This window comes from Gasterosteus aculeatus, chromosome 17 (genome assembly GCF_964276395.1).
Source record: "Gasterosteus aculeatus chromosome 17, fGasAcu3.hap1.1, whole genome shotgun sequence".
In the NCBI taxonomy this organism is placed as follows: domain Eukaryota; kingdom Metazoa; phylum Chordata; class Actinopteri; order Perciformes; family Gasterosteidae; genus Gasterosteus; species Gasterosteus aculeatus.
The window spans coordinates 13,829,865-13,854,873 of NC_135705.1; the positions used below are offsets into that span (position 1 = coordinate 13,829,865).

At 41.8% G+C, this 25,009-nt stretch overlaps 1 protein-coding gene across 7 annotated transcripts in view; it reads right to left on the minus strand.

Annotated features, from left to right (window-relative positions):
* Positions 1-24,807, minus strand: part of LOC120834784 (histone deacetylase 7) — a 38,289-nt gene extending 13,482 nt beyond the window's left edge. The window contains exons 1-16 of one of the 7 annotated variants that reach the window (XM_078092409.1): positions 24,436-24,673; positions 17,656-17,807; positions 7,169-7,353; positions 6,788-6,875; positions 6,190-6,310; positions 5,933-6,012; positions 5,165-5,278; positions 4,853-4,950; positions 4,481-4,561; positions 3,919-4,072; positions 1,799-2,046; positions 1,410-1,616; positions 767-956; positions 509-642; positions 234-354; positions 86-135 (exon numbers count right to left, since the gene is read on the minus strand). In XM_078092409.1, coding sequence (XP_077948535.1) covers positions 86-135; positions 234-354; positions 509-642; positions 767-956; positions 1,410-1,616; positions 1,799-2,046; positions 3,919-4,072; positions 4,481-4,561; positions 4,853-4,950; positions 5,165-5,278; positions 5,933-6,012; positions 6,190-6,310; positions 6,788-6,875; positions 7,169-7,300 — 1,818 coding nt within the window. In that variant the 5' untranslated portion in view covers positions 7,301-7,353; positions 17,656-17,807; positions 24,436-24,673. Of the gene's footprint in view, positions 1-85; positions 136-233; positions 355-508; positions 643-766; positions 957-1,409; positions 1,617-1,798; positions 2,047-3,918; positions 4,073-4,480; positions 4,562-4,852; positions 4,951-5,164; positions 5,279-5,932; positions 6,013-6,189; positions 6,311-6,787; positions 6,876-7,168; positions 7,354-14,917; positions 15,434-17,655; positions 17,808-24,435 lie in introns of those variants that run through there. The other 6 variants (XM_078092407.1, XM_078092408.1, XM_040203054.2 and 3 more) reach the window with 6 other exon arrangements.
* Positions 24,808-25,009: the final 202 nt, after the last annotated feature.

Genomic DNA, 25,009 nt, shown 5'->3' on the forward strand with positions numbered 1-25,009 from the left:
TTTAGATTCTCACATGACTTGGGTTTTAAAAGGGGTCTACAATGTACAATGTACATGCATGTGTGTGTGTGTGTGTGGCACTAACCCCAACTCCTCCACATGGCAACATCACAAAAATCCGTTGAGATAAGACTCCTGAAGAGGATGACTGTTGTCATTCAATTGTCATGTAAATATTATTATTATCAGAATTTTCTAGTCATGATTTCTTTAATTATTATTATGGATATTACCAGCCAGCTTACGGTTGTCCAGTTTAAGGCGGTTGAGTGGGTTGGTTCCGAAAAGAAGCACATGTTTCTCTGAATGGACCGACTGCAGCTCTTCTAGAGTGGCCTTCCTGCTGCGGATACGCTGCACACACACACACACACACGCACACGCACACACACACACACACACACACACACACACACACACACACACACACACACATAAAATTACATATAATACTGACTCTGGGGTTATTGATCTGCCAGTATGTGCAGTGCGTGTGTGTGTGTCATACCTCACACTGGCTCCTGAGACCTCTTTCATGCAGTCTGGACCAGATGCTCTGGACCCTCCCAGCATGCTCAGGGTGGCGGCTGTTGTCCCCACAGGTACACTGATGCTTCTGCATCTGAGCATCATAAACCAGTCCTAGCACACACGCACACACATATAAACTTTGTTTCCTTTTCTCCGTATTACCATATCCAATTATAAATTAATTATAATTCATGTAATCTTTTCACATTTTCCAGATAAAAAAAGAAATCCTCACCTGTGGTGAAGCGTAGCTGGACGTCTGCTGCACTGCTGGACAGTGACAGGGTTGCAGGTGGATGTGGAGAAGGAGGCAGGGTAGTGGAGGCTGGGGAAGACTTGGTCCGAACCAGAGGCTGATGAGGCCAAACTAGGGTCGGCGCAGCCATGGGGTCCAGATGGAGACCTGATCTAAGGTTCACTTGCCTCTGTGGTTCCCAGGACATACGGTAAAACAGAAGAACAGGGAATGAAGGAGCATGTACCAGCAGCAAAACACGGAAATGGCTAACTGGAGTACATTTCCACACACTCAAAAGTCCAATGTCTCTCTCCATTACATTCATTCATTTTTTGGCTAATTTAATAATGCTTGTCTAGAACGAGCAACTGATAAAGAAAATACATAATTGCCAAACATGCTTTCAAACTACTGTAGCCCTCCATCTTTTCATCTTGCAGTAATGAAGCTGCAGCGCCCTCTGATGTCCAAAACAGGCTTTGAAGAATTCCATTCATGTACAGAAGCATAAACTAGATATTTTTAACCTTTTCTACTAGACACAGTTAAACATATATAGTAAAAATGTATTTCAAGATAAAGTAATATATTGTCCCCCTGGAAACTGCATGTGTGTTCAGATATTAGTATATATCAGTACCTGACAAAGTGAGTGTGAGGGCTCGATCAAGCTGTCCCGTGAGGAGGCAGTGGACTCTGTGCCATAAACTGAGTCAGTGCTGGCAGTGCTGTGTCTCCTGTGGTAGCCTTCCTCACACATAGAGCCTGGTTCTGAATCGCACACGGAACCAGGACCCGAACCTGATTCTGATCCAATCTCCTCCAAGTCCATATCCTCCGATGGGATCTGTGTTAGACAAGGGATTCAGTGGACTTGATTGTCAGCTAATATAAGGTACAGGTTTTACAGTGTTACTAAAGCCAACTCCAGATTCCAGATTTTTTTAGAACAAACTTTGTGTTTTTCTTTTTTAGTACTCTTTTGGATGGGTGCTTGCAATTTGGAACCTGCTACCTGCCCCCTTTTACCTTGCACAGGTATGCATTCTGCTTAAACCTCTCCAGTCCACTCCTGTGATAGTGCTGGGTCAGCTGGTGCTGGATGTGTGGGTGGCGGCTGGCATGCAGAGTAAGAGGTGAGCGGCTGTAGGGCGGAGGCTCTGAGCGTGTTCGCTCCAGAGGTCTGTGGCAGGGCAAAGTAACTACGCCTTCCCTTCTGGTCGAGGAGGACAGGTGAAGCTGTTGCTGCTGGAGAGGACTGGAACTCAAACCACGAACTGCCAAAAGGTGGAGAGGGAGGAACAGTTTAGAAGATGGCAAATAAAGATGGGGGCAGAGGGGTAGGGCTAAACGTGGAGGAGCAATAATAAACAAGCGGAATGGATGGAGATAAAAAAATATACCAAATGAATAAAAGGAAATTAAAATAGGGGTAGAGTTAGGGATTAAAAGAAAAAACAGGATGATAGGGCGAAGAAATGAGCAGAGAGATGTTATAATTGCGGGGTTATGATACTCATCAAGTGGAAAGTGAAGTCCGGTGTGAAATACAACAGTGTCACACCCCGGTGAGATCAAGTTGGGGTTTTCTCGTCTTCGTGCCTTTTCTTGTCATTTCCTGTTTTATTTTGAAAGATTAACCCCTCTCTCGTTTCAGGTCACTTGCCCCTGTCACCAGTCGAATCGTCTCCCCTGATCCCTGATTGTGTCCACCTGTTTCCCATTACCCTCACGTGTCTTATAGTCTGTGTTTCCCTTTCCCTGGTGCATGAGTGTACCGACCATTCTGCAACCTGAGCCTGTCGCCTTTAACTCGGTGTCCCTCGCCTGCCTGGTTCGGTCTTGCTTTTCCCCGCTCCCGTTCTATAAGAATTTCAGTTTCTGTTTATGGACTCAGTTCCTCCAACCTGTTTATACCTTTTGTGTTTTCCTCCTCATGGAGTGATTTTGAGTTTTGTGATTTTTTGAGCCAAATAAAGATGGCCTTTTTCTGTTCATTCTGCTCTCTTTAAACATGGGCCTGACACAGAGCTGTAATCCATGGTGAAAATAATTATACAAAGGAAAATACTTCATCATGATTATGTTGCTGGAATTTATAGCATATTTCTGTATTGTTTGTGAAACTGCATCCCTGTCAAGTGCCAAGTAGAGGGCTCCCTTGTGCTACAAGATTCAGAACAAAAGAAAGTCAGGAAACAGGTCTGAAGTCAGTAGGGTGGGAGGGATGTCCCCTGCTTTACTAAACCATGCAAGTTTATAAGATTGGGCTGTTTTGAATGCTACTCAGATTTCCTCTGGGTCACTGTTGCCAGAATGTGTCTCTTACTCCCATGTCTCCTACTTCCATTGATATTACTTTGCCACGTAGTTACCTACACATTAGACATTTATAGATAAGGCTGCCGATTGTTTTATTTTACACCCACCATTCATGAACACTCGCATAGACAGTACCTTCAGTAATGGGAAAAAGGAGCCAGTTTGGCTTTGCCAAGGACAAAACTGACCTCAGTAGGACCCTCAGCAGTAGAAATTGTCTGAGCAGAAATTTCCCTGAATTGATCAGTTCAATGTTTACTGCCTTTACATCTTGAAATGTATCAGTAAGAATCATTTAGTCCATTGAACTGAATGCAGTTCATCCCGGTTTTCTTCTAAGACAGGGAAACAATAAAACAGTTGCCAAATATCAGCAGTCACGGGAAAAGGTTCCTCCCTAAACCAGATGAGGGAACCCAGAAGACAGCTGAGATTGGGTCGTGGAACATTGTTCAGTGTCACAGCTTCAAACAGAACAGCTCGGATCTTTCCAGATTTGTATGAACGGTGCATTCTAAAAAAATGAGGCACCAGGTTTCTAATCCCTCTTCTAGTGGTGTCAGCTCATCATAAGGATTTTGTAAGATCCTTGATCTTGAAATAACCCTAAAGTGCCATAAATCAAGAGTATGCAGTCTGTCAATTTGGTTCATGAAAAGGTTAGGGAGTCATCCAATATCCAATGACAGAAAGTTGAGATTTTAAAATGAAGGTGGCATGCAAATGCAACCTATTCAATTGTATTAGGCATATCTACACACATGCCTTCTGTATATATGCATTTTGAAGTATTTATTTTTCTATACACATTCGGTTACACAACTCACAAGAGACAAGCTGGGAATGCACTAGTCCGGTATGTGGTTCCAGTATGAGCAGAGGCTGCTGGCGCTGAGTCAGGGCTTGACTGCTTCCGTCTACAGACATGTAGATCTGATGCATAGCAGATACTGCTAACGGCCTGGCTACTCGTAGGTCAGTCTATGAGGAGAGATGAAATTAGGAGAAATGTTTTTAAAAACTTCAGAAAGACCACTAGGAATTAGATAAGGCCTCATCATTGTTACAGCTTAACACAAATTAGCTAAATGGAGGGTTTGTGCATCAAGTCACGGTTTGCAATGTAGAGATAGAATCTCTATTTATAGACGTATTATAGACACTTATCAAGTGAGCAAACTTCGACATTACTGTTTCACAAGATAGGGAGGCATCATAAAGGCAAAAAGGGAATTGAAAGCTGAAATACACCACAAGTCTTCAAGTGTGCAAGCACTATCCAAGACACTCAGTCTTGGATACGCATAAATTCATGAACATGCGTATTTGTGTGATCTGTAATCTTTTAAAAACATTTGGAAGGGAACCGAAGACTGTATTATTGCTCACCTGAGCAGGAAGTCCAGCAGTGATGTTGTGCATTGCAGGGTGGTTGGGAGGAGAAGTGAAATGAGCCAGCAACCTCTGTGCCTGAATGAGAGAAATAATTAGCATGGAGATTATCTGTACAGACCATTGCTTACAAATGATCACATCGTCCAACACAAAAAACAAATATTTGCAAAAAAAGGACAAATAAGCAGAGAATAAATCGGGTTTGTACTGTTTAAAAAATATAGCAAGGAAAGCAATGAAATATTTTATAAACAAATCCACAATGGGAAGACAAAAGAAAACTGCATGCAAGTTGAACACTTCCTGCCGTCTGTATTGAACAGGATATTGATCCCTAATCAATGTAAATATAAAAGTGGGTGTAACCTCATGTGCCACTGGGAGGTGCCCATTGTCCGAATGGAGGCTGTCGTTGGGTGAGCTGCACCCTGATGCTGGGGTGCTGAGACTGCTTGTGGAAGAGTCTGGGGGACAGATTTGACACACCATCAGAATACATTTGTTCACGCAGCATCAAAGTAGCGCATGTCCAAATGGAAATGAATTACAATATCTTGCCACGCATTGAAATAACAAAATAACAAAGTATGATACAAATGGCGTATCAAAGTACTTGAGAGGGGAAAAAGAGCAGTGGAAATAAAAGAAACAAATCCAGGTTAATGTAGATAACTCTACCCAGAGTTTCTGTCCTATGCTTCACCGCAGGAGGGGCGCTGATCTTACGCTGCAGCGGGTTTGGCCTTGTACTGATGAGCTTCTTTAACTTCCACTTCAGAGTGGGCTCAGAGACTGTAGATACAAATATACACAAATGCAAAAAAACACCACACACACAGATGCAGACATTGTTATCCCAAATGAAAATGTATACATAAAGAAGGATATCTATGTCTTTTAAACTCACAGAACTCACAGATAAACTGACAGATGTCAGACATCTTCCACATCAGCAGGACTGTTCCCACCCAGTAATTCAAATGCCGTGAGGATGCACTCAACTTCCATATGAAAACCAAATTGAAGCAATGTGCAACAGAGCGGAACCAAGCAAATACCTCAAGCCTGGTCAATAGTATAAAAAGTCCAATGTTTACATTGGTCAGGCTCCGAGGAGCCCAAACAAAACAATCAATCAGTGGCTGGCTCAGAGCAGATAAAAGACAGCTTTGTGTTGTCGCCATGCCAAAAAAAGCATGTGTGTGTGTGTGTGTGCTGGCACCTAAGGGTTCTAGGGCAACGCAAATAAATAATGTTTGTGTACTCGCAGAGATTTACAGTGAGACGAAACCACTCCCACTTTCATTCACATTGAAAGAAACATTTGAATTGAAATGACACGGGACAACAGAACAGACCCGAAATGTAAAACCACCACGGACCTTCATGGCTTTGACCTCAAGGGGGAACCTTTACCACAGACACAAAGAAACAGAAAAATCATACCTGTCCTGCGCAGGGCAAGGTCTTTACGCTGGTCACATGCTATAGTCGGAGATGTTGGGGACATGTCAGGAACGGGGAGCCTAGAAAGACCAAAATAATGAGTACAGATTTATTTAAACATTGTTGTTATTTTGAAATGATTTCATGACTTTCATTAGTACCACAAGAGAGGCCTTCTCTACTATGGAGAACTATGCTATACTATGCTATTCTATTTAGACAAATCATTGATCTGTGTGTCCATTTGCCTCTCTCACCTGTATCCGGGTGTAGGAGTGCTGTGGTTTGGAGTCAAGGGCAGGTTGTTGTGGGCAGGCTGGCTCTTCATTATTATGTGTTCCCGAAGTTTCTGTTTTACCAGTGGACTGGCTACAGCACCTACCAGTCAATAAAGTTACTTCATTGGGGCATTGATTGGAATCATGACAACAATATAATGAGACCTACGGTGAGACAACAGAGCTTTTAATATAAAGTGTTAAAGATAGGCAAATGTGAATAGTTTTCCTCTCGAGATACTGAATATAACTACAGCATTAAAAAGAAGTCAAGCCTCTGAAGAAGGATCCAGGATATTTGTCACTTTCCTCTGACCTCTCTTCATTTCCTCTATACGGTAAAGACTAAGAACAGTGTTTCCTGAAACGAGTCTGTTTGTTTGCTTTTTGTTTGATATGGGTACACATTTCCTTGGAATCTGCGAATACATCATAGCCCTGTAGGAAATCCCCTTCTTTCTATTGAAACATGAAGTGCGTTATGACTCATATGAAGAGCACTTCAACAGCAAAATAGCCTTTCACATAACCTACAGAAGCAATTCCATGAGGATAAATTACATTACATGATACTCACTCTGCTCATTTTTACTCTTTCGGATGAGCTGATGTAGCTCTTCTCTCTTCTCCTGCTCCATCTCTCTTTGCCTTTGTTCAATGTTATACTGAGAAGAAAGAAATAAAGCAATATCAACACTGACCAGCCAAGTCGGCTTGGACTGTGCACGTAAGATTTGCACAAAAAGCGGCAAACATTGCAACTGCCACATTTTTGTGACAACTCAGCCAAACAAAAGAATATTTTGATATAAATTACTATTCCCTCTATATTTGCAAAATAAAAAGGCAACATTTTGTGAAACACATTCAACATACTCAAGAAATAAACAACAAGCGGACCCTGGTGCCACTGAAGCTTTTAATTTGTAAACCTACACTTCTACTGGTTTGTCCTTACCTGCACGTGCCGCGGGGAAAACTGGGAGCAATGCTGAGAGTTCAGGGGTCCAAGGAACAAAGGAGGGCGGGGGGCCAGCATGGCCGGATCTAGGCCTGGATGTAACAACCTCTGGGTCACACCTAGGTCCATGGGCTGTTTCCCATGTATGGATAATGTAACCGGATTACTAATGATCGCATCCACTGCAGAAGAAGAACACAGCATATCCGTTCATTGGGCATCATTAGTATTTTTAATAAATGTTCAATAAAATCGTCCAAGTACAATCTGAGCACCTTTTACTAGGTGTGCTTTACATAAACGATCATAAACGATCAGAGTGCACTCAGTTAATTTGGGATAAGTGTGTGTACAGATGTGTACTTGAACTTGAACTTTGCACTTTCATTCACCAGTCATATTTCATTCAAGTCTTCCTGCCTCAAATGAACTGGCTATTGTCCAACCATGCATTCAGGGAAGCAAAAGAGAGAGGTGTTTCTGTGTGTTGGGTCTGGAGGTGCACAGAAGAAAGAAAGAATAATGAAGGAAACCGGGTGGTGGTTGGAATTGAACATTGTGTGGTCAAGTCATTTGGGTCAGGTACATCAATCTGTCATCTCCGTTCCATGTTTTGCTAAAATGAAAGGAATACAAATCTAAGTTTAGCACTAGTAAGACAATTTAAACAAGCTTTGGTTGTCCTAACAAAAGACAGATGTTTTTATAGGTGCGGGGGAGTGAAAAGGGTTTTGATCCATTTACACAATTGAAAGCCTGATATGTTAAACAACCTTACATTTCAACTCAAAGGATACAACTGTGACATGCATGGCGCAAGATAGGCCTGGTGGTATGACCTACTTATACAACATAACAGGAACACTAATGATACATGTTAGTGAGGAAACATCATCCCAATTTTTTCCCAGGTTTTGTGATGCTCCATAACAAGAAGTCAACAGAAATCTGCAAGTTTCGAGATAACTTCACGATATTGTTTTCAAGTGTCAATGCGACTGAAACATGAAACCAACAACCATGGTGAGGAATTCTTTAGTGCCGATACAAAAGCTTAGACGGATACAGTATGGAAACAGACACCTTCCTCTCTCTGAGGTAGAGGGACAGAGGGATGGAGGGAAGGATGTGGAAGTTTACTGAAATGATTACCTCGTTCGGAGAGTTGTTTTGGATTCAAATATAGATTACATTGTCAAACCACTTCAAAATAAAAATTCCAAAGTTACATGTATAGAGATAAATCAAGCAGATTGTGTTTCTAGAGTTGTGTGATTGTTCTTTGTAAACTAGAGTAAAACACTACCTCCAGTTCAATGGCTTCACTTCTACTAGAGAGAAAACTTCACGGGACGTTTTCAGCAGTTTGACTCAAAACACAGCTCATATCAAACTTCCATACAGGTTGCACACAAGTAAACTTCCCTCCTAGAGGAGCCTTATTGTAAGTTTTACAGACGCAGGCAGCGTTATTTGACCCTCTTTCCAAAAGCAGTCCTGACTCAGAGAGAAATAACCATGTCCATGAAGGCGTTAGGGGTTGACAGAATTCCTCTAAAGAAGAAAACACTCCCACGCTCTCATTACTGCAGCTCAAGATTTACACAAGTAGAACATGAACAAAATGAATGTGGAGTTAATAACCAGAACTATTTATAGTACAAGAATATATCATACAGACTGATCGGTTAGTTTCAGTTCTCTTTCATGCTTGATGATGACATACAGAATTCCTAACAAGACAACAACAACTATATTGGTTTGTTGGATGTGTTTTCATGTATTCTGTCTAGCAGAACAAAAAGAAGTTTGTATATATATATATATTTTATGTGATGATTTTTGCATCATTAGTTTATTTGAACAGCTCCTACTAGAGACACAGTAGGCATCCTTAAAAATGATTCCTGCAATAAACATAATTATTGCTTCACTGGAATCCTACTTTACCACGTAACTCAATCTCAGAAATATTCAAACCAGTAACACTTTTCACAGGTTAATGCCTGCGTAACAGTGTCAGGGTTGAAGTTGAAGGCGTGTTTTTTGAAATGCCTGATTTTTTCTGTTATTTAAAAATGTTGAACGTGCAACAGGAAATAGGTGTTGTAGCGGAACAGTATGTGTTACCAGAAAAATGTCTGTGTTTTCAGAGGAAATCAATCACTGGAGCAGTGGGTCTGTGGTGTTAATGGTGGTTGGGACTCAAATGATCTGCATACACCCTCTCTCTCTCTCTCTCACACACACACACACACACACACGAGCGCACACGCACACGCACACACACACACACAACAACACACAATTACCAACCAAGTTGGCTCCCTTGACAGAAAGGAAATGATCAGGAAGTCAGTGCTACTTTCACATAAACAGAAAAGAAACACCTGTGTTTTATTTTTTCACCTAATTAAGTGAAGACAGGCCTGAATCAACAATGCAAATCTAAACTTGCCAACGACAATGTGACACAAAGTGTTCTCCCAGAGACACAGGGTCCAAACTGACATATATGTATTTTTAAAATGTTTTCAATGTGTTGATACTGAAGTTGTGACTTAGAGTGTGAAACATAACTCAGTACAAAACCAGCTCAGTCACTGCTGATGCATTTGAAGAGTCAAGGTGTCCTCCACAATGCCACTGAAGGGTTTAAAAAGGTGACTCGAAGAGGACATTTACAGTTTGTAGTTGTTTCTATATCACAGTAGAATAGTAGAGGTATTTTAAGACATTGCTTTATATGGTCTGCTATTCATCGATTGTGCTCTAAACATGCGGGATGGACATTTTAAAAATGAAAAGATATTCTATTTACAAGACAAAATCTTGAACGTTTAAAAAACTAAAGAGAACTGCATAAAGATAAGATCTGTGTGTGCTTCTGTCTCTCTCGTTTGGACGTTGTGGTGCTAAAAATAAACAGGAGAGAAACTTCTGGTTTCTGTAATAGCATATTTGTTTCACAACCATCATCCTCTTTCTGTGAGGCTTGTGCAGAAAAACATCTGAATCACTGACACATACACACACACGCACAGAGAAACAGTGACTTCCTGTTTCTAAAGTTAGTCTGCACCATAACATCCTCTTGGTTCATTTAGACAAGCAGAGCTGCTATTTTAGTTGAATGGCTTCACTGGTTCAATGCTGCAGCTTCAGAGTTACAGATGTCCCTTTAGCAGTATTTATATCCACACTGTTGCCCTCAAATGTGCTTTGTCTATTGTTTGAGTGAACTCCACGGTGCTATTGGATGAAGTTCCGACTGAAAGTCAAATATTAGGTGAAGTGCTACCTACACAAACAATGGAAACGGGCTTGAGGTTTATGGGTGGTTAGAGTCGCAACAAAGCCTGATAAAGAGCAGAAGTTCAGAGAGTACTTGTAATGGGAACTATAAACAAATGAACTTACAAACACGTTTAACAGGCTGACACTGAGCTATGTATTAAAAAATCCACTCACACAAACACAGACACACACGATTGCAATTTAATGACGGCTATCCAACATGCTGGTAACCTTTACCAGTTCCCTCCGGCCCACCATCCCTGCGTTCATATGTCCTTATATTTGAAGGAATCCACAGCTGTTGGGGACATTCTGTCCCTCTGCTTCCGAGCAGCTGGAGTATCAATCTCCGTATGAGTGCATCTAAATGAGCGTGTCCTTGTGTGTGTCCGTCCTATACGCGCCAAGATATTAATAGCTTTCAGTTGTTTCATTTGAGTGTACACAGCAGGTCTTTGTGTTTGCATGAGTAGGATCTGTTTGTGCGACAGTTGAGGGTGCATGAACACTTGCTGCCGTGTGTTGATACCAATGTATTATTAGTGCCCATTTGTTTCTTTTGAAGGAGCACTGAGGCTCTTTGTGCAGGTTCCAGTATATGTAACTATGACGGTTTATTTTTAGTGTCACCTGTCAGTGATCACTTGTGCTTTTGTCAGTAATCACGCGAGTGCACGTGTTTTGGGAGACTGCGTTGAATTGCCTTTTCTCAAAATATTAATAGCATCACACCACTTGTTTTATGAGCGTGTGGCATGTGTTTCTCTGTATGTGTGTGTGCTTATAAGTGTATTAATAGCATCCTCCATTGCCCAAACATGCTTTTGTATGTGTTTGTTGTGTAAGCTGGTGGCTGTCCATAAACCGCATATTTATCAGCTGTACTGCAAATGAGAGAAATTGAGTTCACTACGACTACTATGAACATTATCTGATAATATATTGCCATGCTCCAGTTTTGTCAAATAAATTGTTGGTAGATACGTGAAAGCCAAGGTGAGGATTAACAGCCTAAAAACACAAAGATATTCAATTTACAATGACACAATTGTGACAAGCAGAAAATGCTGACGTTTAAGAAACTGGAACAATGTCTGTGAGTAGGAATTCATTCAAACAATCATTCGAGTATCAAAATGGTCTCTTATTAATTATCTGTCCACCAACTTTTCCATTAATCAACAAATCCTACTACGCATTTTACAAATAATATGAATAAGGAATTATTTTATAGGCGTCATGCCCAAAATGTGTCACCTGGCCTGTACGTCATTATAAGATGTTTGGGATTTGTTTCACAAAAATCAAGCATTTCTCATTTCCTTTTCCTCCCAAGGCTTGTGAAGTTAAAACATAACACCCCATGACATAAGACATAGATTCCAACTGAACAGGAAACATGCCATTCCTTCATCCTGTAGCCTTTTCTTTCTTTCTCTCCGAGTCATTGGTGCGCTTTTGTAATGTCCCAGCCACCAAAGGATCAGAGGTCAGACAGTTATGAGACTCTTGATGTTGTGTCCCTGAGGAGCAGGGGAAAACGATGAAGGGTCAGCCAGTTCACTGTGAAGTTATTTGTATATGAGGGTGTCACAAGCTAGCATGCTCTTTAGTGTGATTCCCCAGCTTGAAACAGACTGACAATTGTTGATTTGTTTTCTCCTGCGGGTTGCAAAAGATCATCTTTTTCGGAGGGGGAAACATTGTTAAATTTGGCTCAGCGAGCTGTCATAAGGTTGGCATGAGACAGCTAGGATATGTGTTACTCCTCAAAGGAATCCACACTGATACTTTCATGACCTGCTCATCATTCATAAGAGAGTAACACTAACGCTGATACACACCCTTGTTCAGACAGTCAGACACACCACACACAAATTATTAACTTAACCCCACCCTCAATGATGCAAATGAATACATGAACCAACATTTGACCTGAAGGGAACTCCACGCAACTTCGTCTGTGTACTTCAACAGCAACATTGACTGATCCTGGTCAGTGGTCTGTGCACTCTGTCCACCCAAATCCATCCACCCCTGCTATAAACCTGAATCCCCCCCCCCCACACACACTTGCATAATACCAAAACAGAGGGATGTTCTTGTTGCTGTGTTTTTGAGGAGCAGCTCGTACCAGTAGTCAACTGAGTTGATCTTAAATCAGGAAGAGGAAATGTGATCTGGGCTTTTGGCTGGTTGAGAACACTGTCCCTATTGTGAGTGCAATAATGTGGCTCACACGGAGAAAACACTGAGGACTTTTAAAGGTTATCGGTTCTGGGAAAAGGTTGGTATTTATTTCCACAGCTTGCCTGAGGCACAAAGGTTCACCCAGGATGGGTAGAGCGTGAATGGATGATGCCTGATCACTAAATATGTCTTTGCCCTTGTTGTGTTTATAAATAAAAAGATCTGCAGTCAAAAAAAGGACTGTTTACTCAACTAGGGTTGAACCACTGGTCAAATACATCAGAAATGATAATCTGCCGGGAGATCCAGAGCTGATGCTATTAGTTGTTTTCCCATCGGTCAGCTGACTGAAAATGAATTCCCAATTGTTTCTTAGTAATACAACCAAGGTTTTCTGAATCTTGATGGACAAAAATCATACTTCGGGATATATGTAAGACTCTATCTGTGATTTGACTCTAGGGGACATTTTAGGGACCCTATTTGAATTTCTATTAGCAGGTTACTCAATGCAAAGTGAAACCAGCCTCCTACCACAACAGCAAGTGAAAACAATACTGATAAATTATATAAATTGCAAGCATTACATTACAACTGGTTTGGCCAACTTACATTGATATCAAAATGACTGAATTAGCATGTAGAAAAAACACAGTCAAACTGAATGGACAGCCTGATCTCCAAAACCTGTTCGTAAAAATGTATACGAAAATCTTGAAGATACAAATTCGTAGTGATACATACTAAATAAATACGGACCGCAACTGATGATGTCACCTTATTCAAAGTGAATGGGGACCTGCACCCCGTAAACACACTTCGTGAAGTCTAATGATGCAAAGTTAACGTGTTATGATTGCATTTTTAACGAGAAATCAATGTTAAATTGTAAGAATACAATACTAACCCCCTCAAAAAATCCAACATGGCGGAGAGACGTTCACTCAAGAATCCAACATGGTCGGCCATGTTGTTCACTCAAGGGGCGTGGTTAACCACCGCCAGTTCGTATGTATTGTTACGAATTTGTATGTTCAAGATTTTCATATACATTTTTACGAACAGGTTTTGGAGATCACGTTGGAATGGAAGAGAATAAAATTCTCACATTTCTACTGTTAAACAAAAAAAGTAGCCTTTTGTCTAAGATGATGGCAGCAAAGTTTCCTTCAGTGCACCTTCTTAGTTTTAATGACTGGAGCGAAGCCAAACCCACAGGCTGAGCAAAAGGGCCTTTGTGATCTACTGTTCGAGCAACAGATAGACCAACAGACTCTTTTTAACACACACATATGACATAGATACGTTATTTGCGTGCTGCCGAGACAATCAAGGATCCCCACAAGCCGACATTTACACCCTCACAGTGATCTAAACAGCAAAAGGGACAGAGCGTAGGTGGTGTCGATTCCTTATGCATGGCCCGCATAAAAGTAATGTAACCGTATCCCTGCAACAGCACCGATGCTGTGACCTCATCCCATCCTGGACACACAAGAGCATTATTCCATGCATGGCTAACGTGTGTGTTTGTGCATGTACGTGTGTGTGTGTTTTCATTTTTAAGGGACTGAAGGGGCTTGGGTGGGATCTAACAATTTTTGCTTCCATCGTAATACAGCACACACACTCAGACAACGCAGCGACCCGCCCACTTGGTCCAGCAAAACAAGCTAACATTTGTTGCCTAGTAGTGAATGAGTCAAACTTTTCAACAACGTTATAGGCAGAATTAGAAGTTCTACACTAGAAACACACAATGAGGCCTTAAGACCAGAATTACAGAATTATCAACCCTGTTTACCACAGTAAAACAACGTTGTATTGCCAATTTGGCGGATTAAGGTAATTGAGGCAGGTCATTTGAATTCTGATGACTCTGGGTCATGACCTCAAGAAATAAACAATAAAATTATATTATAGCCTTCTTTTGTATTTATTACTGAACGGCATTTCAACAAATTAAAGGAGAAAGGACACCTAACTGCAAAATGAAAATCTCAGCCAGGTGATCCTTTTTCACTTGTTGAGTTTGGACCAGGACAAAGTAAACGACCCGTATCACCTTAATTATGCAGCTGCGGGCGTTCTCGTGCAAAAGAAAAGCAGTGAAGCAACAGTCGCGCCACATTTTTGGAAGCATTAGTTATAAGTTTTAACCGTATTTGCCATCTTACTTACGTTATTCCACGATGCATGTAATGTCATGTAATGTAATGTAATGTGTAATGTACTGATACCAGTAAAAACATCGCCTACCGTTCGGAGATGAGGTTCACGCGACGCATCTCCAACTTCACGCGACACCGAAGGGTCTGACAGCCGATGTTGAGGTACAAATGGCACTTAGAGAAAAGAAAAGACGGATACAAAGTTCGCCCAATTGTCTGTCGTTGTCATTTGCGTCTTTTTGTGGGGGGGCGGCAGATATCCGACTAATCTTTTAAAGTCGAGACAACGTTGATATTCTGTCAGCGCGCGCCGTGGTCCGAGTCGTATTCAATATGCGCACCGGACGAAGAACCCGACGCTTCACAGCGTCATTGTGCTCTCCGGGACCGAAGGCTCCTCTCCGCAGTGTCACAGGAGCTGAAACTACTACAAAACCCCTGCACGGAGTCACTTTCATCTGCGTGCGTGCTGCTGGAGTGAGGGCTCCATCTGCCGAACTCTGCCGGGCACGAGTGTGTTTGAGTGTGTATCTGTGTGTGTGTGTGTGTGTGTGTGTGTGTGTGTGCGTGTGTGTGTCTTCTCTCTGCGATTTACATCCGCGATGAAACTGAAAACACTACGTTGTGGAAGTAGAACTGCAATCCAGAGAGAGAGAGAGAGAGAGAGAGAGAGAGAGAGAGAGAGAGAGAGAGATGTGTATATCTATATTTTTCCATTGTATTGATCTTGAAAGGATTGCAGTGAAAAATATATAGTGCTTGATATAAATCGTTAAAAGCATAGGCAAATAAATACATGGCCAATAAATGATTCTAATTCTGATAAGAAAAGGGATCATTAGAAGAAGGAGCTTAGAACTTCTAAACATATATAACCCCTGTCACCGCTGCCCTGTTGTAAATATACCCTGTACAGACAGTAAAAGATTTGAACGTTAATGCAATTGATTTTGGTTGCAGGCTGAGCTTTATAGAAAATATATATCTTTCAGCATTATGTACCTTTTATGGTATCAGACGGGATTTTAAGGGAAGCAATTAACCCAAAACGGAAACAACAGAAATATAAATTTGGCCATCAAAAGAGTAGAAAATGTATTTTATACTGTAGGTTTATTGAATTATTTACATGCTGCTAATTTCACATTTACTGCCTTCCATTCCAACATTTAATTAATTAATTAATTAAATGTATTATACATATGTGACTTCTTCCTGATTTTTCTGTGTTATTATTTTGGAGTCTGACCACCTAAGCCAAGGGCAAATGTTCTATCCCTCGGACAATACAGCTTTGCTTTGGATGCACACACATAGACATACGCAACAAATTTACTCTTAATTTAGACAGCGCTGCTCATTCTCACATGTCCTTTCCCAAACTGAACTCTCACTGTCTCTCATAGTTTCCTTATCCTGGTCGTTGCTAAATCTCCTCCACCCTCTACCGAATGAAAATCAACATCATTCGATCCATGAAGATGAACCAATCTGTGACAAACAAACTAGTGATGCTGAGCCAGGGTTTTACTTAATATGACCCAGGCCTGTCCTGGGAGAAAGTCAATGGCTTTGCTGTTGTTCAGTTAAATTGTGTCTGAGGGAGGAGTTATGGCCGGCGCTTAAAAAAATCGCTATCCACAAGTATTATTACAACAAATGTCTTTTTGCTTGTGCTCATGACAGGACTGAACATTCCACCCCCAGTCATGGGGTTGACTGTGTCCGAATCATTTGAGATACGTACAGGCAAGTTGAATTTCATAGCAGATCTTATCTGTATAAGATCCTTATACAGATCATTTCATGAATCATTATTAAAATGTCATTATTTGTTCTAATTGCGTCAACATGACACATAATCAAGTTACATTAAGAATCATACATTAAGGAGTTGAGCATCAGTTTTGAGAACTACACTGTAAAAAAGTACGTTGATTTTACGGTAATAAACTGTTAAATCGCAACGGTAAAAGACCGTTGATTAAAAATAGGTCTTTTGTGTCTTTTGTGTCTTTTTTTCTTTTCTTTCTATCACATTGAAATACCGTATATGTATATATCAGCGCAAACCGTAATTAATGCATCTATTTCAGTGTACCGATAACGGAAATACACCGTATTATGAAAAACACTCATTTTTACATTTATAACTTTAAATAATATAATATATAATCTCCATCCATTTTCAACCGCTTATCCGGGGTCGGGTCGTGGGGGCAACAGCTCCAGCGGGGGACCCCAAACTTCCCTTTCCCGGGCCACATCTACCAGCTCTGACTGGGGGATCCCAAGGCGTTCCCAGGCCAGTGAAGAGATATAATCTCTCCACCTAGTCCTGGGTCTTCCCCGGGGCCTCTTCCCAGCTGGCCGTGCCTGGAACACCTCCCTAGGGAGGTGCCCAGGGGGCATCCTCACCAGATGCCCAAACCACCTTAACTGGCTCCTTTTGACGCAAAGGAGCAGCGGCTCTACTCTGAGTTCCTCGCGAATGGCTGAGCTTCTCACCCTATCCCTAAGGGAGATGCCAGCCACTCTCCTGAGGAAACCCATTTCGGCCACTTGTACCCGTGACCTAGTTCTTTCGGTCATGACCCATCCTTCATGACGATAGGTGAGGGTAGGAACGAAGATTGACCGGTAGATCAAGAGCTTTGCCTTCCGGCTCAGCTCTCTTTTCGTCACAACGGTGCGATAAAGCGAGTGCAATACCGCCCCCGCTGCTCCGATTCTCCGGCCACACTCACACTCCATCTTCCCCTCACTCGTGAGCAAGACCCCGAGGTACTTGAACTCCTTCACTTGGGGTAAGGACACATTCCCTACCTGGAGTAGGCAATCCATCGGTTTCCTGCTGAGAACCATGGCCTCAGATTTAGAGGTGCTAATCCTCATCCCGACCGCTTCACACTCAACTCCAAAACGCTCCAGTGAGAGTTGGAGGTCACCGACGGAAGATGCCATCAGGACCACATCATCTGCAAAAAGCAGATCAATCAAAAAGATGAGATCTGTAGACCCTCCTCCCCCCGACTACGCCTCGATATCCTGTCCATGAAAACCACAAACAAGATTGGTGACAAGGCGCAGCCCTGGCGAAGGACAACCCCCACCGGAAACGCCTTCGACTTACTGCCGAGCACCCGAACCCAGCTCTCGCTTTGGGCGTACAAGGATTGGATGGCCCCAAGCAAGGACCCCCTCACCCCGTACTCCCGCAGCACCTCCCACCGTTTCTCTCGGCGGACCCGGTCATACGCCTTCTCTAAGTCCACAAAACACATGTAGACTGGATGAGCATACTCCCAAGCCCCCTCTATGATCTTGGAAATAGTGAAGAGCTGGTCCGTTGTTCCATGACCAGCACGAAAACCGCATTGTTCCTTTTCAATCCTTGGTTCGACTCTCGCCCGAACCCTCCTTTCCAGCACCTTAGAGTAGACTTTACCCAGTAGGCTGAGTAGTGTGATACCCCTGTAATTGGCACACACTCTCTGGTCCCCCTTTTTGAAGAGGGGTACCACCACCCCGGTCTACCACTCTTTTGACACTGTCCCAGACTTCCACGCAATGTTGAAGAGGCGTGTCATCCAAGACAACCCCCTAACACCCATTGCTTTTAGCATCTCTGGATGGATCTCATCAATCCCCGGGCTTTGCCACTGCGGAGTTGTTTGACTACCTCAGTGACCTCCACCAGGCCAATTGACGGTGATCCCTCCTCCGCCTCCAGCTCCTCCTCTACCAAATATAATCTGTCCCTGTTAAATGTACGGACTACTGTGCTGGCAACCGAAATATAACCGTCGCAAAAACGTTGTTCTGCACTGAACGTTAGCTAGCTAGCTAACATTAGTTTACCAAATGTTGGCTAAGTAAATGTTTCAATACAATTACTGTGGCAGTTCGGTTAAAACACAGAGGGGTTATGTGCTTCATTGCAAACTTCATAGAAATGAACCACGTTGTTTGTTTAAGTGCGTTGAAGCTGGTTGCAAAAATACCTTTGTTCGATATGGAGCATTTAAGGCTCATTTCTACCGGACACATATCTTTAACTTATCAGCTTCTGTTAATGTTACTGTCGGGACAGCTCTCAAATGCGGTGTGGCGTTATGTGAACGTCAGTGTCAAAATACAAAACAGCTAATAGCTTATTTGAAGGAGCATCTCTTGGAAGGACGCGCTGTGAGTTGTCCAGTGAGTGGATGTAAAAACGTTTTCATGGTCAAATCCCCATTCACAAGTCACACAAAATGTATACAAAAATGTATAATTGATGGGATTAATTAGATGTGCAGTTATCCTGGTTCTTAAAAAATGAACCACATGAAACGTGAAGATAAGTCTTGAGAGTGAATGTCATGCTGTCAGTCCAGCAGCTCCCCCTGTGTTTATTTGCTTTGCCTGTGTTTCCTCTGTCTCTGCAAGGAGGTGTTCATCCCCGAAGGGTGTGGCTGGAACAGCTGACGGCAATCAGCAATCAGGGGACTCTCCTACATCAACCCCGTCTTCCTGCCATTCAGCGCCAGATCGTTCTGTCGTCAGAGTGATAACTATGTATTCATGCCACCTGCTATTAGACACTGTCTTTGTTCACCTTGTCCTGTTTTTTGCCACGTTGATGCCTTTGCGCTAAAATGGGTCCTCTTTTAACATTCAACCTGACTCTTATTAATTTTGATTAACTATAAAGTGGAATTATATTCAGAGTGTTGGTTTCTTCTAGGTCATTGAAGCTCAGTTAAACGCAAGTAGGCAGTGAATGTGTCTCTGCTCAAGCAGTGCATCAATCTAACTTTGCCTTTGTTTCTGTGTTTGGGCTACAGAGCGGATCATCCCAATCCGCAGTGAACACCTGAGGATACAAGTCCTCAAGCAGAAGGTCCCGAACCGCTCCGCTTCCTGGATGTTGATTTACCATCAGCTTTATTTAATATTTCCTTATGTTGACTGACATATATGCCAACCTATTGTAATACTTTATACCTTATTTTTTTGCAATGGATTTCTGGCAAATACAGTTGGAAGTTTGCTTTGAACTTTGTAATAAAATACCGTAACTCATACCATACCTTAATTAGGTTCAGAATAAATGCTGTTTTTAAAAAACATACCGTATTGTCTTATACAAAGAAAACGGTAATTTACCGTATATTTCACGGATTTCTTTTTACGGTGTATCTGTTTTTTTAATAGTGTTTTTCTCTACAAAACTGTTCTCAACTGGGAATTTTACGGGTGCAAAAAAACATACCGTAATGTCTTATACGGCGTCACTATATTTTTTACGGTAAACCTCTGGCAACCACAGCTGCCAGTAATTTACCGTATATTTCACAGATTTTTTTTTGCGGCGTAAAATAACTGAGGAATAAATTGACCTTTGTTACCCTGCACTGATTATGAAGTCAAATATAGCCTGGTTAACATTTTGATATAAAAATGTCAATATTGAGTCATTCAGAATGTTTAAAAAGTACAATGAATATCATCCATTTAGCTTTTGGCGCAATTATTGAGACTAATCATTCCACCCATTGAACAGGTAAGCATAGTTTTTGCTTTAACTTTGATATTCTAAAGCACACACACATTCAAGAATTGAGTTTTGACAATTACAATAGAAACTGTAGCTAAGATGGATGAAGTTGGCAACATCATTTGTGTTTGGTAAACACGTTACCATCGGTTACCAATAGAGCTGTCTATTTCTTATCTTTCAACCTCAGACTATTTCTACACCGGCTCAGTCCGGACAGTGCCACGCTAGATAGTTTAGTTTGGTTCTGTAGGGATGCGGGCTGACTGGATCGTAGAGAGAGCGTCAGTCATTTTGACCCTCAGTAGGAAGATCACTACCTCACAGTACAATGAGAGTATTGGCAAGATGCTTTTGGAAAGTCATCCTTAAAATTGACGCTCATAGTGATGCAATTTTATACAAAACCCGTGAGAGGATTTTAAACGCTTGAAGCCACATTGAAGAGGGGAAGAGAGGCATATGGCATGCATGGGTAGGACTCCGAGGTGGACTTTAGTGGCCAGTAGGGCTCACTCCTCTTCCAGTCACAGGAAGCAAGTAGGAATGAGAGGAATGCAGTAAGGCGATGGTGATGGAGGGAGCAGCAGTTGCGAGGCAGATAGCCAAAAACAGAAGAAGAAAATGAGGCCGTCAGGGAAACGATAAAAAAAGTGATCAGACAGTGGAAAAGACTTGTAAGGAAATAATTGAGACGCACAATCAGGCAAAAGCCACCATTGGGATAATCAATTTTTTTGTTGGATGCAAGAGTTACTGCATGTTCTGATATCGACAGTTTGATGTGGACAATTAGCGTGTTATTGGAGGAGTCACTGACGGAAATGCCACAGTACCTCACCGTGACTCGTGGAATGTATGGAGTTATCAGTTGAACAGATTGAACTGGTATTTGGGTGGAGGCTGAGGGGACTTTTTACCATCCAGGGGGGTCATCCAACCTTACAAAACATTTACACACACAAACACATGTATGCAGAGGCATGCACAGACACTCTGTCTCCTTAATATCTTTAGCCTCGGTTTTGTTTTAACTGCAATTTTAGTGTGTATAATCAGTTTCACTGTTCTCATCAAACCCGTTGAGGCAGTTCTTCATACAGCTCTGAAAAATCCCCTGTTCACTACCTTCTTATTACCAAACAGGAGAAAAAGTTAACCAGCAGGTAAACACAGTGGAGCGGTGAGCTGCTTAAAAGTCAAATTCCTCAGTCGATGGTGGAGACCAGACGATGTTTGCCACAACAACTTTATAAGGTGATGATACGTCATTGGGGTTTTCAGCTTGTTGTGCTGCCCACGATGACAGAAAAAATCTAAACTGAATGTACATTGCAGAAAAGTCCAAAGAAATTCCACTAAACCAAGTAATTACAGATCAGTGCATCGTAATTACATAAAAGGTAAAAAGCTGCATTACGTATTTAAAACAAGGGTTGGGTAGTACTTGAAACCTGCATTGTTCATACCGTTGCACGTGTTCAGGTAGGCCACGCTGAGCGCCAGCTTGCAGTGGTGTGGTAACTTTGAACTGAGACGGCGCTGGAGGCTGCTCGCTGTGGTGAGTAGCCTCTAAAGCCTTTCCATTCCCAACAGCAAAGCAAAGTCAACCCACAAAGGGGATGAAGAGCACCATGCGCTAACCTAGTTTCTTGGGAAACTGACTGTGAGCTGAAAAGTGTTGCTTCACCCGCCTTCACACTTCTGTGTGCACACATGTAGAAAAAGGTCAAAAAATAAAGTTCAGAACACCCCAGAGTGTACCCCTTTCAGAAGGTATGTGACGTGCCTTTTTAAAGTTTTATACTTGTAAAATTAAACTTGTACGAAGCAATCTCACTTAAGCTGCTTTGAAGTTAATGCTCATTTTGGACAATTCTTATGATGTTTGTAGTCCATTAAACTTTTATCGAATGAAACATATAAAATATAATTTCAGAAATAATACATTTCTAAACATCCTGTAGCATTTAACGTACGACCTATGTAATAATGTGAGGGAATGAAGAAAAGGCAACAACAACTTATTGTTAACATCACTGTAAAATGTTGCGCGGATGACACTTTTTCCAGTAAATTTCCACATGGCAGCAACATCTCAATTGCAGCAGATTATTGCAGTAAAAATACTCCTCCACAAGGGGGTGATACAAATAAATGATTGCGCCTGTTTGTTTTTTCATTTAGGCTCCGTCAAAAGTTTGAAGTAAACACTCTCATCAGCTGCCGTAGTATCAATGCTCTTTCCTCTCATTCCTTTGCCGTGTTCATTTGACAATGTTGGAAGCCTATGCTGTGATGAAGAATCCAGAGCTGGCTCAATCAGAGGTTATCTGTTTTGGATCACAATATTTTTATCCTACAGCCAAGTTATTGTACTGTCCTTCAGCAATTTGGATAATGTGATGGAATAGATTCAGATCTTTTTAGTAATTGAAAACAAATTTTAGAGAACCCATCTCAAAAAGTAGTTATGTAAGCTTCTATGTTTTTTGTTCAAATATTTTATACAAAAATATCCTCCTTTGAGATATGCATTAAAAGTTTTAGCAGGAACTCCACACAAGACGAGAGTCACGTCTTCCAGAACAAACCACATTGTAACAAATCCTTCTGTGTCCTCAGCTGACATGGTCGGTCCCTTAAGGACCACTTCCAGCTGACTGTGGCATCTTAACCTGCTGCCCCTGACCTTTGCCAACCGAACGAACAGTTTCATGATTCATCACAATGGCAGAAACATACACCATGAAGCTCATCAAGTGGTTTCATACAGTTTGGCTTCCAAAACATATTTCTTTGGTTTACCCTAATAAAATGACATATGGCTTCAGTTTTCAATGTGTATCTTCCTGATTAGCGAATCACAAGCTCCTATGATTCCTGAAGACGCCTTTTTTCAATGTCTTTTTTTACGTTCGACCAATTGAACAACATTTTAAAGATCCATGTCAATGGGTACACTTCAGAAGGAGGAACCAAAGATATTTCCACTTGGAAATCTTTGCATTCCTTTTCAAAACTGCACTAGATAGAAGCAAAAGTGAATGTCTAATAATTTTCCTTCAATCAAGTGACTAATAGACAAATCATCTCAGTTCAATCACTGAATATTGTGCATGGAGCTCTTTGCTGATAACTTGGTTTTTGAAGGTTTTAGTCCAACAGAGATTTTTTTTTAGTAAAGTAAGTAATTTCACTAATGGATTTTGAGCCATAAAAAGTACAACTGAGTGATTGTGATGAAAAGTTTGTATATATATCGTTAGTTAAGCACTTAGAAGTGTCTAAAACAGTTGCTAAAGCAAAATAAACCATGGATGTTATTCCAAATAAAATGTACAGTCTGATTCATTGCCCAACAAATCACATAGACAAGTCTCGAAAACTGGAGCAGAGTAAAAATAGTTTTGTGTTTTTTTTGCTGAGGCAAGCATTTCAGCTCATGCAGCAAGATTTATTTACAGTGTAAAAATGACAAGGAAGGACGAGGTGTAAGGCTAAACCTGCTATACAGCAGACTACTGACGTTACCTGAGTCCTACAAAAGGATGTGTCCATGGGATAAAAATGAACGTTGACTCTTCATTCTTTGCATTTTAATACTTTTCCTAGACAGACTACCTCTCCCAGGTGGGTGGGTCTGTTTCCAATGTTCTCCCCTTTGCCTTCCTGACAAAAGACACTTCCAAAACCAAACACATGAAACCCCAAAAACCGGACTTACTGTTATTATTTTTTCTGCTGTTTCTCACCACAATCCTTTCACATGTTGTATGTCTAAGTGATTATCGAAGGGTTTGCAATAAAGGAGAGCCCCTTCCAATGAATACTTAAGAAAACCAAGCGTTTCACTGCTGAAGCCAAACCAAGCTGACCATCTGCCTGTAGTTACGACGAAGGTGAACCAAAGCAACAAAAATAATCTTCCATTTCAGCAAAACTGGCAGCTAAAATCCCCTCCATACAGTATCATATGTAAAAATAAAAAAAAGGCAGCCATACTTCCCTAGTGGTTACACTCTTTCACTGATAGACACATGATCACTTGCAACATCACTCACCGGTTGCGGGTGCTGACATCCAGTGAGAGATCCCTCCGTGCTCCCGCAGTGGGCCCGTCAATCACAGAGGCAGCGGTCAGAAGGGCCCGGTGAGTCTCGGGGAGAGGCTAGATCCTGCTTTGACAGCGCTGCTGCAGCGCTGGAGCCCGGCTGTGCCGTGACAGGGGCAGTCACAGTCAACTGCTTGACTTTGCTGTGTCTTGCACTTCCTCTCTCGTGTGAGTCCTCTTTCTCTCTCACTCTCTTAATCAGTCGCTACAAATTCTCTCTCTTTCAGTGAAGGCACAGTTGCTCTGCCCTATCAGCTCCCTGAAACTTTGTGTCTGTGCTGCCACTACACCAGAAGCTCCAGTGATGGTGGGATGGGTGTGTGTGTGTGGGTTGTGTGTTTGGGGGGGGAGGGGGGGGTTGTATTTGTATGAGTGTGTGTGCGTCCGAAAGAAAGAGAAACAGAGAGAGACAGATTGTGCAGTCGCTTGTCTGAAAGACAATAGCAGGATGTGTAGCTGTAGGATGGACAAAGTGCGCAGAAATGGGAACGCTGCATCGGGCTGTTAAAAATACATTCTTAAAC